The 18,883-nt window shown below is 43.5% G+C and overlaps 2 protein-coding genes and 1 pseudogene across 4 annotated transcripts in view; 2 read left to right on the top strand and 1 right to left on the bottom strand.

The window, feature by feature from the left end:
• Positions 1-18,883, bottom strand: part of FTSJ1 (FtsJ RNA 2'-O-methyltransferase 1) — a 33,304-nt gene that overhangs the window by 7,728 nt on the left and 6,693 nt on the right. For 2 of the 3 annotated variants that reach the window (XM_066613697.1, XM_066613696.1), the window contains exons 9-11: positions 18,607-18,690; positions 14,795-14,898; positions 11,235-13,985 (exon numbers count right to left, since the gene is read on the bottom strand). In XM_066613697.1, coding sequence (XP_066469794.1) covers positions 13,755-13,985; positions 14,795-14,898; positions 18,607-18,690 — 419 coding nt within the window. In that variant the 3' untranslated portion in view covers positions 11,235-13,754. Of the gene's footprint in view, positions 1-11,234; positions 13,986-14,794; positions 14,899-18,606; positions 18,691-18,883 lie in introns of those variants that run through there. The other variant, XM_066613698.1, reaches the window with a different exon arrangement.
• Positions 2,846-13,115, top strand: LOC136639480 (organic solute transporter subunit alpha-like). The gene is made up of 7 exons (XM_066613694.1): positions 2,846-2,912; positions 3,278-3,429; positions 5,716-5,789; positions 7,227-7,382; positions 7,487-7,598; positions 11,884-12,136; positions 12,673-13,115. The coding sequence occupies exons 1-7, from the start codon at positions 2,846-2,848 to the stop codon at positions 13,113-13,115; spliced, it is 1,257 nt and encodes a 418-aa protein (XP_066469791.1).
• On the top strand, positions 9,590-9,706 carry LOC136643126 (5S ribosomal RNA; annotated as a pseudogene).

Genomic DNA, 18,883 nt, shown 5'->3' with positions numbered 1-18,883 from the left:
TGCTGGATCAGGCCTTAGGCCCATCTAGTCCATCTTCCTGTATCTCACAGTGGCCCACCAAGTGCCTAAGGGCAGGGGTGCCCAAACCCTGGCCCTGGGACCACTTGCGGCCCTCAAGGACTCCCAATGCAGCCCTCAGGGAGCCCCCAGTCTCCAATGAGCCTCTGGCCCTCCGGAGATTTGCTGGAGCCCATGCTGGCCCAACGCAACTACTCTCAGTGTGAGGGCAACTGTTTGACCTTTTTGCATGAGCTGTGGGATGAGAGCTCCCTCCACTGCTTGCTGTTTCACGTCTGTGATGCAGTAGCGGCAGCAAAGGAAAGGCTGGCCTTGGTTTGTGCAAGTCCTTTTATAGGCCTTGAGCTATTGCAAGACCTTCATTCATTCATATAAGTTCATCTTTAATATATACATTTATGTAAATGTATTAAATTTTAAATGTAAATTAATTCTTTTTTCTCCCAGCCCCTGACACAGTGTCAGAGAGATGATGTGGCCCTCCTGCCAAAAACTTTGGACACCCCTGCCTTAGGGAGTACACAAGATGACAAGAGATTTGCATCTTGGTGCTCTCCCTTGCATCTGGCAGTGGTTGCACTGTCCTTGAGGCAGCATTGAGCAAGACCAGCGCAAACACTTAATTGCACTGAAATCAGCATTAGGCTTAGGAATTGAAGGGAACCAGTTTATCCAGACTTCATATGTATTTCTCTAGAAACAGGACTGGTATTGATTATAAACACATCTTGGACTATTGCAGGAGAAGTTTCCAGAACATGTCCTCCTAGCGTGATTGCCAAAACCACCCCACAATGGGGATCTAAACTCTCCCTTGTTGATCATGCCAATGAAGGTTCATCATAGCCCATTCTTATGGGCTTGACCAGCAAGTTGCCTTTGGGAAGTTCACAACGAGGGAAAGGTTCATTTTCATCATAGCATTTTAATCCCACCCTTCCTTCAAAGAGCTCCCAGTGGCACATACAAAGATATCTGATGTGATCCTCACCACAAACCTGTGGCTGAGAGTTCGGATCAAACAACACATGAGGGGCAGGAGGTCTGGTCTAGAGGGTAGAGCCTCCGTCTGCCTGAAGATAACATCCACAAGGTTGCCAGTTCGAGGCCACCGGCACCGTGCAACCTTGAAGCAGCTGACAAGCTGAAGCCGAGCTATTTCCATCTGCTCTGAGCGTGGGAGGATGGAGGCCTGAATGTGAAGCCAGATCAGAATGAAACACCTGAATGTAGTGGTTCTTGAAAGAAAGAACCTTCTTTCAAATTGTAAAAATCCCTATTTAATAAGGGATTTAAATAAAGCCTGCCTATGTAAACCGCCTTGAATAAAGTCTTGGATAAAGACCAAGAAAGGCGGTATATAAATACCTATTGTTGTTGTTGTTGTTATTATTATGACAGATACATCTGTTTAAAAGTGAGGTAAGATGGGGGGAATTTGAGCAAAAGGAGCACATGGATGGGAAGTACTTAGACCCCCCCCCCCACAAACGTGCCTTCCTGCAGTCTGCTCCCACAAATGCTCTTCTCATCAGATGAACTCTGATACCATTCAGAGTACATCTAGTTCTCAACCAATGCATCAAGTGAGCTTCATGCATGGCTTGAGCCTACTCCAAGGACAGTGAAGTTCTAGAACTCCCTTTCAAGAGGGACCCCGACCTGCCCCCTCCCTGATATCTTTTACTGCTGCCTAAAGACATAAAAAGCTGCTTTGCACTGAGTCAGGATGTAGGTCCATCAGGCTCAGTATTAGCACTGCCTGGCAGTGTTTTCTAGGCTCTCAGGAATGTTTCTGTGCTCTACCTGGAGATGCACTGAACCTGTGTGCAAAGGCGGTGCTGTTGCATCACTGAATGACAGCTTTTACCAGTGGTGCGTTGCATGATGAGTTACTTCCCTTCATGAGTCCTGAAACTATTTGCAGTTAATTGGATGACCTTTGAAGATATGTTTTTTTTTTTCCTACTTGCCAAATTTCCCTTAAGCTATGCTGCACATAATTGCATAAATCGTGTCCTACTTTATTCCTTTCTTTTTTTTTTCTGAACCAGAAAGCTCCATCTTAATTCTTTAGCTCTAAGGAAAATGCTCCATCCTCCTGGTCATACGAGTTGTTCTTTTCTGTTCTTCCAGCCCTTTGATGTCCTCCTAGTTATGGGACAAACCATAGATTTACCTGCTAGCATTAGTTGATGATAATCATTTTATCTTCATTATTGTATATCTGCCCCCTTTCCTCCTTTGGAAAGAAGCAGTTATATAGAACCACTAAACTTGTCAAACTGAATACTGAGGTCTGGGATGCTGCTTAAGACACTGTGTTGCCTCAGAAAAACACTTGACATGGCTCTGACACCCCAATATGCTTAGAAAAGAGAATGGACACAATCCACTGAAAAGCTTCCCTGTGCCAAAGCCACTGAAATGAATAGAGGGTTCATCTCAATGGGGCTTGTGCAGGGGAACTTCCTGGTGGGTTGTTCTGCCTCTGTCATGTTTGTCTCTCCCCACCTCTACAGTCCTGTTCTCAGAGAATCCACTGCCAAGGAGTCTGCTGAATCTTTTGTCACAGTGGAGTAACGTCTGCTGGAGCACAACTGCAGCGTGTTTTGCTTGTTCCATGTTGCCTGCCGCTCCCTTCTCTGACAGAGAAGAACAATTGTCCCATTCTGAAATCCTTGGCAGGTGAAGTGAACTGGACTTGGCTCGGTTGCCAAGACTCCCAGACTTGTGTCAATGATTAATTCAGTGACTAATGATGGGAAAGGACGAGATTATTGGTGGTGGGAAGAAAGCTGGAGATACCTGTTCTGGAGCAAGGAAAATGGTGCGCTCCCTAAACTGTTCCTTTCCCAATGGCCAATTCCCTTTGTCGTCTGAGATCTTTCAAGGTGAGGATGGGGAAGCTGGAGAAGGGCAGATAATATCCAGGATGGTTACGGTATGGGATAGGGAAGGATGGCTAGAGGTGAGGCAAAGAAAAAGAGAGCCCTGTTTCAACCAGAGCTTTCCAGAATGCTTTCAGCACCTCATGGCACATCCTGAGGACATAGTGAAGTAAGGACAGAGTTATTTCGACCATGTGCAGAGTGCCTGTTCCCCACATCTGAGTACAGTAGTGCCTGCCGGTCTTTAGATATCTGGGGTGAGGAGAAAGAATTTTTGTGGTCACAGTGTGCCTTGGAAACAACTAGGCACATGGGGGGAGGGAAAATATTGACCATTCTGATCCCCCTCCCACCCTGCCTTCCTGCAGTTATCAAGGCCCAGCTCTGGATCTTCTTGATGCCAGTGGTCCTGGGATTGGTGCAGGTTGGCCTCTTCCTGGAGCAGACGGGCTTCTTCCTGCGCAACGGCAACAGTTCTCGACGCACCAGCCTCTTGCTCTGGATCCTGGGGGTCTATCCGGTAAGGCTGGGTGAAGAAGCCACACTGTTTTATCTTGCAGTCCTGGCCTCTGAGACTGCAGCATTCCCCTTCAACATCTAAACAGGCTTAGGCCTGGCTCAGCTAATAGTATTCAACCCAACCAGGGCCTTATAGACCATTCTCTGGATACATGGTACATGTTTGTGGTCTGTTTTTACCTCAACCAACATGATGTAATCTGCACTACACAGTTTGATACTTGCACGCGACGTGAATCATTCTCAATGATACCCTAATCACCTCCCCAAATGAGTAGTATGCTCTCATCATTAGATTTTTATTAATGTAGCTGCATAAGAAAAATAAAGTTCTAACAAAATACTTCCTGAAAATAAATGTTATTATTAACATCAACAAAAACAACAGTATTTATATACAGGTTGAGACTAATTATTCGCGTGGGTTCAGTTCCAAGCACTCAAAAACACTTGGTTCCTTTCCAAGCACTTTGGATGGCAAAAAATGCACTAAAGCAAATCAATTTAAAAAACAAAGTTTCTTTTCTTGGGTGATTTAAAAACAGCCTTGCTGACCTTTGTGATATTAGATAAGAGTCATTAAGAGGACAGTCCAACAATCAGTCTCTCTCAAAGTGCTTAGAAAGGCTTCACTCCAACCCTTCCCTTCACCAATGCGAAGTATCTTTCTTTCACATGCTCAGGGAGAAGGGAGGGTTCGCCTGGAGAGAGAGGGATTGATGGTCAGCCAGCTGCTCTCTCTCTCTCTCTCTCTCTCTCATTAAGGAGGCTATTTTTAAAGGACTGTTCAATGTTTTAAACTGTTATTTTAAAGGGGTGCATTTTTCCCCTTCTCCAGGTATCAGCACATTCCTTCTCATTTGCAGGGGCCATTTGTGTTGAGTCAAATCCACGTATAAAAAATCAGTGTATAAATAGGCTGGACCTGTACTGCTTTTCAATAAAATAGTTCACAAAGCTGTGTACAGACAAATCAAATAATTAAATGGCTCCCTGTTCCAAAAAGGCTCACCATCTAAAAAGATGCAGAAGCAAACAGCCACTAGAAAATGTACTATGTTGAAGTGAAAAGGGATAGTTACTTGCTAAATACACATGCACACACATATACACAACATCAAGGCAGTCTGATGTCTGTGGCTGACAATCCTTTCAAAGGGAAATTCAGTTTCCCTTTATCATCCCTTCCACCTGCAACCACATGGGGCACCCACAACTAATGATGGGGCAAAACGCATGCTGAAACCGTGCCAAATCTCCAAAGCATTCCTTCTCCATCACTTCAACAAATAAAAAAGAAATATATAATTGTTATAACCCACGAGCACCAACATGGTGTGCAGCATAAAAAAATATTTCTTTTAAAACTGAATTGTCAAAGCAAACATTTTAAGAACAGGCTATCTGCTGCTGTCTTGTTGCACAGCAACTCTGCCCCCTCAAGGTTCATTATTAGGGCTACAGCTGAACACAACTTTTCTCCCAGAGGAGAAGAGGACGGGTGAAGGAGAAGCCAATGGTGGACTAGAAGAACTTTAAAAATCCTTCTTGTCATAAAGAAAATGATGTGTATTTAGTTATTATATTAGCTGCTGCAAGGATTTTATATGCTAGATACTGGAAAGATATTAAAATTCCAATGAAAGATGAATTAATAGAGAAAATAATGAATGTGGTAGAAATGGATAGAGATTTTGGATCAACAGCGTAAACCGACACAGATAGAGCAATGGAGACCATTTTATGCTTGGTTGAAAATGAAGTTGTAGATGTATAAGACGGGGCATTTAGCTGAATATATTGTATACATGATATATTATACAGGATATGATATGATAAACGATATTAAGAGGTTAAACTAGAAGAGGAACAAGATTAGAAGATATGTATTGATTGATTAGATATATTGATATATGATTGCCTGCACCCTTCAACGGTATGTTTTTGTGTGTTTTTTTTTGTGTTGTGTATTGAATTTGTGTTTGTTATGAGTTTGTTTATATTTGTTGTTTGTTTTTATTTTAGAAAATAATTAAAAAAATTAATTAAAAAAAAAGAGATCCTTCTTGTCCAATTCAGGGAGAAAGAGCAGTGGAGGGGAGTAGGCAGAGAGAGGTGGAGGATCCCCCCCCCCCAACTTCTGCCTGAGGTGACCACCTTAGTCAGTCTTAAGGGTGGGCCAGCACTGCATATGTGTGTTGTTTAGGAAAATGTCACAGGTTAAAAGAAAGATCTTGAATAGCCACACATCTTGGATATCCTCCTAATACCTATCCTCTCCAAACAGGTGTTCAGCCTCACTTCCCTCATTGGACTGTTCATCCCAAGAGCTTCCTTCGTCTGTCAGTTTGTGGCTTCCATGTGAGTTTCTTTGAAGAGGAGCTGGGGGGCAGGGTGGAATCCATTTTGTTGCTGAAAACTTCTCCCACAGGAATTATAGTCTGAAGCATCTGAGGCTATTGATTTGGATATTGCTTTCTTCTCAAATTCTGCAGCAGGAAGAAAGTGATGCTACTGCCATTGAGGAGGAAACTACACCTGTTGAATCACCAACTACCATTCCATTGTAAAAAGGCATAAAGCCTTCTTCACAAAGAGATTGGCAACACCAACTGGCTGACTGCAAAAATCCCCATGCCACATTTTGAGATGCGTACACAGTGGTGTTTCTAGATTGCCTACTAGTCAGTAGGCTACTTTTTGTCAAAACACACCATTGTCTCACTTGTCACCATCCCAGAAGTAGCTGTATCTGTGACATAGTAGCCATTTAAATGCAGTGATCAGAGCCACCTGGAACTGCCTATCCAGACTTGGAAAAACAGGATGCTCTGAATGACTCTCACCTCAATATATTGTTGTTTGCAGATGCCCGTCTTCCCTTTAAAAACAGGTGTGGGAGCCTGCAGTGCAACTCTCAAATGTAAATCACATTGTGGTAATAAAACCCATTTCCCTTGTGATCCTTCAGGACTCAAAAGAGAGATTGCATTGCTGTGTGTTTTGTTTCTTTTCTGACTCCCTTGAAAATAGGTGTGGGTGCCAAGCTGGTATTCAAACTTGAATTGTAAAACTCAAGACACCTTTACACTAAAGTTGGTGTAAAAATGTGGACACCAACTTTCATTCTAGTATCAGTTTTTAAGGGAGATGTTGTATTGTAATATATTCTTTGCACATGGGGCAGGGTGGGAGGGCAGGTGTTCAACCTGAAAATTAGAATTTGTTTGTGAACATGCATACCAATTTCATTGTGATCTCTTAATACTCTAAGGCAGTGTTTGTCAAACTGTGGATCAGGACCCACTAGATGGGTTGTGAGCCCATTTCAGGTGGGTCCCCATTCATTTCAATCTTTTATTTTCAATATAGACGATGCTACCATGGTATGTGACTGCATTTGGGGAAATGTTACAGATCTGTACTTTAACGGGCTACTATGTATATGCTTTTAACAATGATAGTAAATGGGGCTTACTCCTGGGTCAGTGTGGGTAGGATTGCAGCCTAGGATTGATAAAAATTTTCCTGCTTGATGATGTCACTTCCAGTGGGTCCTGATAGATTCTCATTCTAAAATGTGGGTTCCAGTGCTAAAAGTTTGAGAACCACTGGTCTAAGGAGACATTAGTGGGGGGGGGGGGGAGGAGTTTTTTTCCTACACCTTCTGTGGTCCCTTGAACACAAGTTTGGTCTCTCTGCCTGGTTAACCAGTTGCCTCCAGCTCCATTATGTTATCTGAGACTCAATTGCCTATGCAATGCAGTTTAGGTCACACTGCTGTTCTTATTGCTACAGCTACCACTCCATCACCCTTTGGAAATTCCTTGCATTGATTCGAGATTTTTTTGGTGGTTCGGACCGAATGCTCCAGCAGCTGAAGGGACAGCGTGTCTCTCCAAACCCGTTCCCCTGCTGCTGTTGTTGCTGCCTTCCCGAGATAGCTGCCAATCGGTAAGTGCCTATTTTTGTGTCAGGAAAGAGTGGGACCCCCAAATTAATATGATGTGCTAGTCACATCATAGCAGATTGCTCTTTTCTTTCCTTCTCTTTTGTAGAACAAATTTACGATGTATGACATTGGCTGTGTACCAGCTCTCTCTCATCCGCACCATCCTCTTTTTTGTCACACTTATCCTCTGGACTGATGAGAAGTACGACTATGGAGATGTAAGTGATTCTAGCCCTGGAATTCATGGCCATCCAGCAGAGATGCTGGGAATTAACCCACTGTCAGAGTCAAGAGAGGGGATGTCAGCAACTACACTGATCCAGGGCAGAAGCACCTAGGGGTTAGCACTTTCACTCCTTTCCCTTCTCTCCATTGTTTGGACATGTACCTTACTAGGGAAAAGCTTTGGTGGACTGAATTCACTGCCACCAGCCCAGGAGATCAGACTAGTCAGACGGGCTCTCTGAGCAGACCCCCCTCCCCCAAACAATACTGAACCTCAGGGGTCTCTAGCAAAATCACTCTTACAGTAGCACCTGCAGAGCAAGGAGATGTGACAATCCACTGTATTTCCCTGAACCAGGCAGACATTGTAGGAGCTGCAGCTTTAGTTAACCTTAACTGTAAAAAGTTTATTAGAAGTCTAATAAAAAAGAAAGTGAATAACAAAAAATAAAGAGCATTGAATCTAGCAAAAGGTGGGTTGGGTTAAACTGCAATCATATCAGCAACCATCAGATGGCACTGAAGCGCTGCAGAATCTCACGCATGTGTTGTAACTCAGGGCTATTACCAGGAAGTTATTCAATTTACTTTATAAAGCTATAGCACAGTATAAAGAAGACAAACCCACAAACAACATAAAAAGCAAACTAAATGATTCCTGATTAATAAACTGTTCCTTATCTGGTTGTACATGGATGATGTACATCAGCTCCTCCATTCACCTTCTTTGCAAGTGAGTTGGTGGGCGCGCCCCTGGCTGGTCACAGGAAGAAAGAGCTTCTGCCTGAGACTATTATACTTTCTTGGCTGAAATGACACCATCTACTACCTGATCTGTACCCCTCCTTCTTGGGAGGGGGACTGGCAGGAACATGAGCCAATCTGCTAGCTTCCCTTTAAACCAGCTGAACCAGTTAGCTGGTCTTCGTGGCTGGATAAAATTTCTTCTCAACTCAAGCGGTCTCAGCTCTGAATCACAGAGACTGGGATTATTGAGTTTTAAGCCTGCTCTCACATAAGGAAAAAGATAAAACATACCCAGAAATACACCGACAATATAGACATTCCATGACACTCCCACTTTTGGGTTAATCTTGAACAGTCCCATGCAGCACAGAATGGGCATGTGGTATTTCCACCGGCATTACAAGGTGGATATTTTCCTTGGGAAAATGGAAGGCAATGTTTGTCAGTTCTCCTTGGGGTGGTAAGTTGATGAGAGATATTTCCATTGGCTTGTGTTGAATAGAATTTGGGCAGTGTACAGGATATCATCACTAAGTTATAAAACTACCCTACGAACTGGCGCAGTGCGAGCTTTACCCTTTGATAAAATGTTATGTCAAAGTAATTCAATTTTGCAGCCTGCAGAAATGATGTAAATATGCGTGGTACCTTATTTTGTATAACTGCTTCATCATTTAAACATTTTACATAATTTATTCTGCTTCTGTTGGCTATGGCAAGGAAGAAGCAGCACCCCACCCCCTGGAAATCTGGGTGGAAAGCCGCCCACTCCAACATCTGAGATTTCAGCAAGAGTTGCCCATAGACCTTCAAAACATACAAGCAGAAGAATGAGAGAGCTGGTCTTCTGTTTAAATGAAAGCCAAAATTCTCAGAAAGCTGGATTCTGTGCAAAAAAAAGGACTTTCTTCTTAATTTCTTTACAATATTGTACCCTGCCTTTTCAAATTTACTCAGGGCAGCAAATCATCATGAAAACCTACAAAAGGCAATCCATTAAAACAAACTAACATCAATGATATTGAATTTTAATTGCTATGAACTGCTTTGGATGAGAAGCAGGACATATCAATTATGAATTCATTATGATGAATTATAAATAACTATTCATGCTCATGGTTGGTTGGCAACCTTCAGTCTCGAAAGACTATGGTACAAGCCTACAGCACCCGGTATTCCCAGGCGGTCTCCCATCCAAGTACTAACCAGGCCTGACCCTGCTTAGCTTCCGAGATCAGGCAGCAACTGTTACCCTGCACATGCCCAATCTCGTCTGATCTTGGAAGCTAAGCAGGGTCAGGCCTGGTTAGTACTTGGATGGGAGACCGCCTGGGAATACCGGGTGCTGTAGGCTTATACCATAGTCTTTCGAGACTAAAGGTTGCCAAGCATTCATGCTCATAATCAATCAGCGGCAAAGAAACATTCTACTACCAGCACTACCATTTGAATTACTCCCTCATGGTAGAGCTTATGTATTTTCCTAAACTACAGGAAGGAAGGACTCAGACAAATCACAGAACAAGGAGAAATACCTAAAAGCCTTTGCTGATCATAATAGGCTACTGGGCTCTATTGGGAGAGGCACGTCTGAGAATTGTGGCTGGGGACCCACATAAGTCTATAAAGGTCAACACCAATAATTTTGAACTGGGTCCCAAAGTTCCCAGCTACCAACATAGCTAGCACAGAATCAGTTTCTTGTACTCCTTCCAACCGATACCCTCAAAACACTCAGGCTGTGGCTTTCTGCAGTAGCTGCAGCTTCATCTAGACCAGTGGTTCTCACACATTTAGCACTAGGACCCACCTTTTTAGAATGAGAATCTGTCAGGACCCACCAGAAGTGACGTCATGACCAGAAGTGACGTCATCAAACAGGAACATTTTTAACAATCCAAAGCTGCAATCCTACCCACACTAACTCAAGAGAAACTCCCATTTACTATCATTGTTAAAAGAATATACATAGTAGCTTGTTAAAAGTACAAGCCTGTAACATTTCCTCAAATGCAGTCACGTACCATGGTAGCATCAAGTATAATATATTAAAAATAAAATATTGAAATGACTGAAATGGGCTCGTGACCCACCTAGTGGGTCCTGACCCGCAGTTTGAGACTGTTCTAGACAGTATTCAAGGGCAGCTGTGTGTGGTCAGTCCTACAGCTTTTCAGCCTGCTCACAACACTGCAATATACAAATAACTCTTCTTACAGATTTTATTTATTGGGAAGATGAAGTAATGTTTGCAGATTCGCAGTTACCCAGCTTAGCCATCAAATTTGTCCAAAACCAGTGTTTTATTGTCAGCTTCCCAGTTGGGTGTTTTGGGTGCAGGCTGATGACTTCCTTTGGCAGATCAAGGTTGAATTTTTGCACCCTTATGGGTGACGGGTGAGCAAGCATGTGGTTATTTCTGGATGTTGACCTGGCAAAATATTATGCCACTGAGCATTAGGCTGGAAACCTCCAGGGTGGGCTTGACAGAACAACAACTGGGCAACTGGTTGCTGTCTATGGCTTTGAAGAGAAGTTGCACATCAGAATTTCAGAGAATAAATTCCTATGGACTGGGACTGAATTTGGTGAGCAGCCTCAGTTCAAATAATCCACAACGCAAGTTGTGGGTGAAGGTGGGGAAAGTCATCAATGGATTTCCACAGACATAAATGCATTAAGGAAACAGTTTACAAACACTAAACATTAACCTGAGTGCATCTGGGAACCCAAGAGCAGTCAGTCTGTTCTGGGATACCATTATTCATGTTCCACTGAGTGCCAATACAATCTATGTACAGTGTACATAGACTGGTAATCCATAACCAATATTTTTTACATGCTCTGTACACATGCAAAACAAAGGCTTGTTGACCTGCAAGGAAGATTTTTGATCCATTAAAAAACAGGCTATTATGTACTTGGGCACAGCATAACCTGTGAACAGCCCTTAAATTAGGGTTGTATTTTCTCTAGGAAACATTATGGCAGTTTTGCACTGTGCCCTTAAAATCAGTGAGATGTATAGATTTTATCAAGTTATGAATCAGGTAGTATTAGCTATAGTAAAATAAATTGTGCCATATAGAGGTGAAACAGGAGACTTTAATTCTAACTTTGTATAGTTTTGGAAGACATCAAAACTACTTAGGATACTGGAAGCACAACCATTTTGATTCATTCAAGGATAGTGGTTCCCAAACTTTTTCAACTTTTTCCCAAACCCTTGACTTAGTGGGCCATTGACTGTGACTCCCCATTAGAGCTACAATCCTATACATTGTATAGGGCAGCGGGTTTTTCATGAGGATTCCACACAGCTCCTCTGGCTGGTTTCTGCAGCTCCCCGGGGAGCCATGGCTGACAGTTTGGAAACCACTGTTCTAGGATATGAAAGTTGTTCTAGAGAGGTTATGCTCAGGATTATGCAAGATATGAAGGCCTTCATTCAAATGCTTGGGAAGTATGAAAAATAAGTATTGTTTGAAGAGAGCTGCATCAGCTATCCTTTTTTTCATTCATTTCGCCCAGGTGAGTTACACAAATCCCAACTCCTACATCAACACCATCATAAGCATCTCCACCCTCCTCTCCTTCTATGGTTACCTGCTCTTCTACAAGGCCACTAAGCCGGCACTTTCTGGCTACAGCTTACGCTCCAAATTCGTCTGCATCATCTTGGTTCTTGTCCTCTGTGGCTTGCAGAGCGGGATCTTGGAAACCATGGGAGCAGTGGGTGCCATCCCTTGCACGCCACCTCTCTCTCCTGAAACCCGCTCGCAGAGTAAGTTGCTTCTATGGGATGAGTACTCCAGGGATAACCCTATAGCAAGTATTCTGCCTGATGAAAGGTTGAGCTCTGTTACCTGTATAACTTACAGCACAATCCTATACATCTTTACTCAAAGTCCCATTTTGTTCAATGGAGCTTACTTCCACGTAAGTGCGCAGCCTTACGCAAATAGGACTTCGTTGCATAATATCTTATTTTGCATTATTTTATCTGGTTTGATTATTCATATGGAGGAACAAGGAGGTTTGCAGGGCACTGATGTCCTCTGGGCAATTATTAGAAATCTTATTCAGCAACTCCTCTGGTTTTTGTGTTGTCTATGCATTTTCAGATGGATCTTTCAAATCATCAAGTAAGCTAGAAACTTACTTAAAACCAAACAAGAAAACTGAGTTTTTCAGGACCAGTTAATTCTGCACCCAGTGCCAAATTCTGTTTTTTCCCCCCCTGGTTCCATGGATTCAGGCACTTAATCAACCCTTTCTGTAGGAAGCACTGTACAATTAACTCTCTTTTCCCCTCTCCAGTGATCTACTACTACTCCTTGGCCATTGAGATGTTCTTCATCGGCATATTTGCCCATTACTCTTTCCGAAGAGTTGAACCACCACCAGGCACCCAGCTGGACACCTGTCAACAGGGATCCCAGACAGAAGGGACTCCATCTGGCCACTGCAGCCTTGGAGATAACACGTCTGTGGAGGGAGCAAACCTCGGTTATGTATGCGATGAGACTTTGTGCACTATTGAGCACTCCCCATTGGACCGCTTTGACTTCAGTGCAGGGGAACCTGTGGACAGACAGCACAAAGGCTGGGGACTGGGCAGCCTGAAGCAGGGGGCATTAGGAGCAGAGGGGCCTAAGACAAGCTTGTCAGGTCAAAGAACTGGAGTCAATATACCTTCAATAGGAGTCCAAATCCAAGCCCAGGTTGCTAAAGTGGATGTTGATGGGGTCACTGTTGTGTAGTCCACAATCTCCAGAAAATAATCCTCTCCCAGGGAGAACCTAATAGGTCTATTATTCACTACTGGATGAAAAGGATGGCAGTGTATAACTCCACTACTGGGATAAGAAAGAGAGGTTTGACTGAAGAACAGCATTGCAGACTATTTCAGTCAATTTATAGCAAGTATTGACGATGCAATTAAAGAGATAGTTGGTAAACAGCATATTGAAGACCAGAACCATGGGAAAGCAGGAAGAGCATGCAGTGGGGGTAGAACAGGAAACAGGATGTGCTCACACATGAAAATTAGCAATCATGTCTATAGTACTCTTCAGTGTACAAAATACTGTATCTGTAAAATTATCTTCTCTCAGTTGCCCTCACAACCACTGTATGAGGCACATTAAGTCCTCAGCCCTTTGAGAAACATACAGGCATCTGATTCTGAAGACTCCATGCTAGCACTCCTATACCACACTGAGGTCAGATTCCAACAAGCAACAAGACTTTACTAAAATCAGTATTTGAGTTCTTTCCCAGGCCTTTACAGGGATAAAACAGGAAATCCGACAAATGAACCAAGGAGGATGAAAGGGAAAGTCTTTCCAATCAGGGGGAGGGAAGCTGTGCCTGCCCACTTCTCCTGTTGTGCGATTATGTCACGTGGACAGCTCCTCCAGAGCGTCTATCACCTCAGCCTCTAGAGGGCAGCACATGGCCCCTTGCTCTTGCGGCTGTGGAGGGCCACAGGGGGAGGCCTGCTGCTGAGGTTGGAGTGCTGTCTCCTTTGTAAGAAGGTTGTGTTTCTTTAAGAAGCAGGCTTCTTCATAAGGGGGCCGGATAGGAGGCTGAGTGGGAGGTATGTAGGTATATTTCTTCTCAGGATCCAGCTGTCAGAATGGAGAAGAGAGATTTAAGTGAGATGTTCCCTCTGGTCTTCACACCACTCCTCAATTGCCAAGATCCCCTTCGTCGGTCTACCATGCTAAGGGACAGCTTTCCCCATCCTCTGCCACAATCTCCGTGCTGCAACCAGGTTTCCTTCACAATAACTGTAAAGTACCAGGGGCCACTTCATCAGACTCAGGTGATCCCAGCCCTGGTCCAAACTCCTGTTGTGCCCAAGACTGTTCCCCTTCCACCCCAACTTTTCCATCTCTTTCTTCCCCTCTACCAAGCCTCCAAACCTCAGTGTTTCCATCTCTACCTTAGCAGCAGTTGCATCTGCTGCTTCTTGTCTCCTCCATTTCCAGTCCTGCCTCCTCTACCTCAGTAGTGGCAGATCTGGTGCTGCCACTGTGCAGTCCCCTCCTCCTTCCTGTCACTGCTCCCATTCTGGCTTTTCAGAGACATTTCCACTCTTCCTTGCGCATGTCCCGATTACACCCTTACCACAGCAGCAGAGCGGGCAGTCAGGAGCAGAATCAGAGGAAGAAACAGCCACCCAGCAGCAGCCCAAAAGACAAGCCAGGGTTCCACCTTCACCCCATGCACCACCAGAGTCACCAAGGGCACATTAGCAGGCCAGTCCTGGGTCACCCAAGAGAACTCCACCTGGTCCCAGAAAGCTGCTAATTCTGGCCTATTATGAGCAACTTTTCACCCTGGCACAGAAGAAGTTATTCCTGAATGCCTATCCTTCCTTGACCACTAGCTTGCCTCCAGACCCTCAGACCTGGAGCAGCTCCCCTACTCTTACCTGCAGAGGGTATGTCCGGTCAGAATCATAAGCACTCAGATCTCCACAAGCCAGGAAGGGAACGATGACTCGATTGGGACCCTCCAGCTGGTTAAAATCCACATCTGTTTTTAGGAAGATTGGGAATGTGCTTACCGTATAATCTCTCCAATCTTGCAAGCATACAACCTGCCTGTCTCAAAGGCTGCCTCAAAAGCATCACCATTCTCCCTGTAATTCATGTCCTCTGCTAAATATTCCTACTCCCACATTTTTAAAAGATTGTTACAACCATTTCAGAGTTTCTGATTCTCTCCAACACCCTAGTCCTAAAAAATTTACTTTTCTAGGAAAGCTGCTTAAGACTGCAGCCAGGAATGGTATCTTCACAAGCAGTTCCAATACTTTTTATTTTTTAGAAAAAGGAACAGTGTAGCACAGGTCAACTTGGCTCCGACACTGCTCCCAAAATCATTCATACTACTACGAAAATATTATTAAGACTGCAAATCTATACCAATTTTCCTAGGACTCCACCCTATTGAACACAATGGGAGTTAGTTCTGAGCAGACATGTATAGGATCATGCCATTATTAAACACCTACAGCTATCATGTACAAGATAAAATAATACAACTGTATCAAGAAGTTCTTTATCTAATAAGACAACATGAAATAAGGAAGAGAAGAAGAAAAAGAAAGACATAAAGGAAGTGGATGAGAACAAAGACACAGCTTAAGGGAAGGGAAATTGCAGCCATAAAATGTTAAGATAGCTTTTAAACTGTGAGCAAAACTCAACAGATGTCAATTGATAAAGATTTCCTCTGACACAGAGCAGCTGAAGAAAAAGGGTGGAGGTGGGAAAGAGATGCAGCAATCAAGCTTGAAACCAGTGCTAATAACCAAGTGAATGAAAAGATTCAGGAGGAAAACAAGGCAGAAGCAGACAGAGCAGGAAGATAATACTTCATATTTACACAGTGTGTTTAAAGCTCTTTTCATATACATTATCTTGCTTATTCCTACAACAACCTTGTAAATCAGAATTGTAGCAACATCCCTTTAGTGCAGATAGGGTGTGTGTTTGTGTGGGCTGCATGAGAACTGTTTAAAGCAGTGGTTCCTAATCTGTGGGTCACAACCCAATTTTTGGTGAGTTGCAAAGCTGATAGCTTGACAAGGAAAATATACTGAGCCATATGGAAACCAAAATGGAGCAGCACATGCATGTTTATTTGTGAGTAGGTGCACATGCCTTGGTTCAGTTCAAAGGGTAAGCTGAGGGGAACATGCCACCAGAATAGTCCAGCTAAGATGAATGCAGCCCCAACAAACACTTGAGAACTCCCTCCCAGCTGACAAGGAAAATGCATTGAGCCCTATAGAAAGCAAAATTGAGCCACATGTGCTTGTTTACTCACGAGTAGGCAAACCTGCCTTTACTCTTATTAAAGGACAGACCAAGGGGAATGCAAGGCCAATAGTGTGGTCCCAAATTGATGAACATGGAGCCCAGCAAACACTCCAGAAGTTGGTTTCTCCCATCACAGTAAAAGGGACAAAAACAGATGCTTGAGCAGTTGGTAAAGTGAAACTTTTTTTGTTTTCATCTTGTAAAGCTAGGTGGGTGCTGAAAGAGTGTCATTTTTAAAAGTTGGTCCGGGTGCTAATAAGCATGGGAACCACTGGTCTAAAGCCACTTAGGACCCAATCCTATCCAACTTCCCAATTAATTTCTACTGCAGATGCACCCATAAGACTTTACCCTCCCCATCGTCCTGTAAACAGAAAGCTCAAAAAATTATTGTCGATTAATGAACTACTATGAGGCATTCATCTCTGAGGAAGTAGCACAGACATAATGTCTCTGTGACAGCTGCAGACAATTAGATCATTTACCCTACTGCTCAAGTACAAGGTATCTCACAATTGAACAATCTGCCTATTGTTCTGCCAGGACATGGCTACACAACTGCTCACCTACATATGCACTCCAAGAACACCACATCCTGTGTGTTCAAACATTAGAGACTCAGCTTGCCAGCTGTTTCCAGAAGTGAGTTTTGAATCCTCCAAACTCAGATATTTGAGGCTGGAGGGCTTGGTTGGAGAGAACCACATTGTCAATAGGCTAAGTTATCTTTGTGTCTTATATTTTAGGTTCTGGATTTTACACTATCAAGTAGCAAACAGTATGAACCAATGTTTCTCAAATGTTTGAGAACCCACTAGGTGGGTTACAAGCCAATTTCAGGTGGGTCCCCATTCATTTCAATATTTTATTTTCAATATAGACGATGCTACCATGGTATGTGACTGCATTTGGGGAAATGTTACAGATCTGTACTTTAACGGGCTACTATGTATATACTTTTAACAATGATAGTAAATGGGGCTTACTCCTGGGTCAGTGTGGGTAGGGTTGCAGCCTAGGATTGTTAATTTTCCTGCTTGATGACCTCACTTCCAGTGGGTCCTGATAGATTCTCATTCTAAAAAGTGGGTTCCAGTGCTAAAAGTTTGAGAGCCACTGATCTAAGGAGACATTACTGGGGGGGGGGAGTTTCTTTTTTCCTACATCTTCTGTGGTCCCTTGAACACAAGTTTGGTCTCTTTGCCTGGCTAGAACCACTGGTATGAACAAAATGAGACACGGGTACGATCACTAATATTTCCTTCATTACTGGATATAGTTATGATTATGCAGTGAATGCTTCCCTAAATTAATGCTTCCCTCCTCAAAATCTAGAAATAGTGAGAAAGTGATTCTGGGTTCAGTACTCTCTGGTCTTTGAGAGAGACATGTGGCTGTTTGCAATTAATAGTACATCCTCCTGATCAGTGGTTCTCACACATTTAGCACTGGGACCCACTTTTTAGAAAGAGAATCTGTCAGGACCCACCAGAAGTGATGTCATGACCGGAAGTGACATCATCATGCAGGAAAAATTTTAACAATCCGAGGCTGTGATCCTACCCACACTCACCCAGGAGTAAGTCCCATTTACTATCATTGTTAAAAGAATATACATAGTAGCTTGTTAAAACTACAGGTTTATAACATTTGCCCAAATGCAGTCACATACCATGGTAGCATCAAGTCACATACATTAAAAATAAAATATTGAAATGAATGGGTATCCACCTGAAATGGGCTCATGACCCACCTAGTAGGTCCGGACCCACAGTTTGAGAAACACCGCTCCAGATCATTCAAATGCACCCCAAGCATTGTTACGGTCCACCAGATACATGGTAAGTATATACAACAATGACCCCCGTTTTTGTGGGCCAATCTGAGACTGAAGGACAAGGGGTTTAGTAAGTTATTACCTGTATCTCAGACATTTAAGGTTAAGGTTAGTTCACTTCTAACCTGGGAATATGTATCTGGTTGGAAACAACGGGGAACTAGGGTGATCAGTTTGTGTGGGCAGTTCCAAGGGGCTTCTGGTCCCTTACGGAATGTTTATACTGCATCCCTTATAGTTCAGTGAATAACTGCTTGGTTATTCAAGGTATTATTCTTCAAGGACAGGAGTTGATCAGCTCCTTCCTTCAGCTGCTCCTTGCAGGATTCCTGCTCAGGGATCTCAGAAAGAGAGGTAGACCGACCAAGAATGGGACACTCAGCCAATGCTTGTTTTCCACCAGCAGAGCATCATTTCCCACAATCTAATTAACCTGCCTGAAGATGCCGGCAACCCAGTTCTTGTTTCCCCCTCCCGGCCTGATTCTTCCTTCTACATACTGGCCCCAAATCCTCCAACCTTTTATTACCTTTCCTGCCCCACTCCACATAGCACAAAAGCATTCCAATGGTTCCTTACCATAACAGTGATCCAGAAGGGGATTTGACATGTTCGGCACATAGCCTTCAGGGGGGCTGTAGTTTCGGCAAACAACAAAAGCTTCTGAGAGAAGAGAAAAAGGCCACTGGCATCACTATTCCAGCACGCTGCACTGGAAAATATGCTCTCAGTCCCAGTCGCACTGATAGAATACTATACTCAAAAGTCCCCTCCGAATAACAGACCTTCACCAAAACCAGCCATATGCACAAAAACTGATTCCCAGGCTTCTGTCATTCAAACTCTATCCTAAACA

This window comes from Tiliqua scincoides, chromosome 2 (assembly GCF_035046505.1).
Source record: "Tiliqua scincoides isolate rTilSci1 chromosome 2, rTilSci1.hap2, whole genome shotgun sequence".
Lineage (NCBI taxonomy): Eukaryota > Metazoa > Chordata > Lepidosauria > Squamata > Scincidae > Tiliqua > Tiliqua scincoides.
This window is presented reverse-complemented; position numbering and strand designations above follow the sequence as displayed.

Bases quoted from the DNA above. Each gene is read 5' to 3' on its own strand.
- LOC136639480 (XM_066613694.1), top strand. From the start codon at position 2,846: ATGGTGCGCTCCCTAAACTGTTCCTTTCCCAATGGCCAATTCCCTTTG. The intron at 2,913-3,277 runs GTGAGGATGGGG...GCCTTCCTGCAG, and splicing joins GTCGTCTGAGATCTTTCAAG to TTATCAAGGCCCAGCTCTGG. The intron at 5,790-7,226 runs GTGAGTTTCTTT...TTATTGCTACAG, and splicing joins TGTCAGTTTGTGGCTTCCAT to CTACCACTCCATCACCCTTT.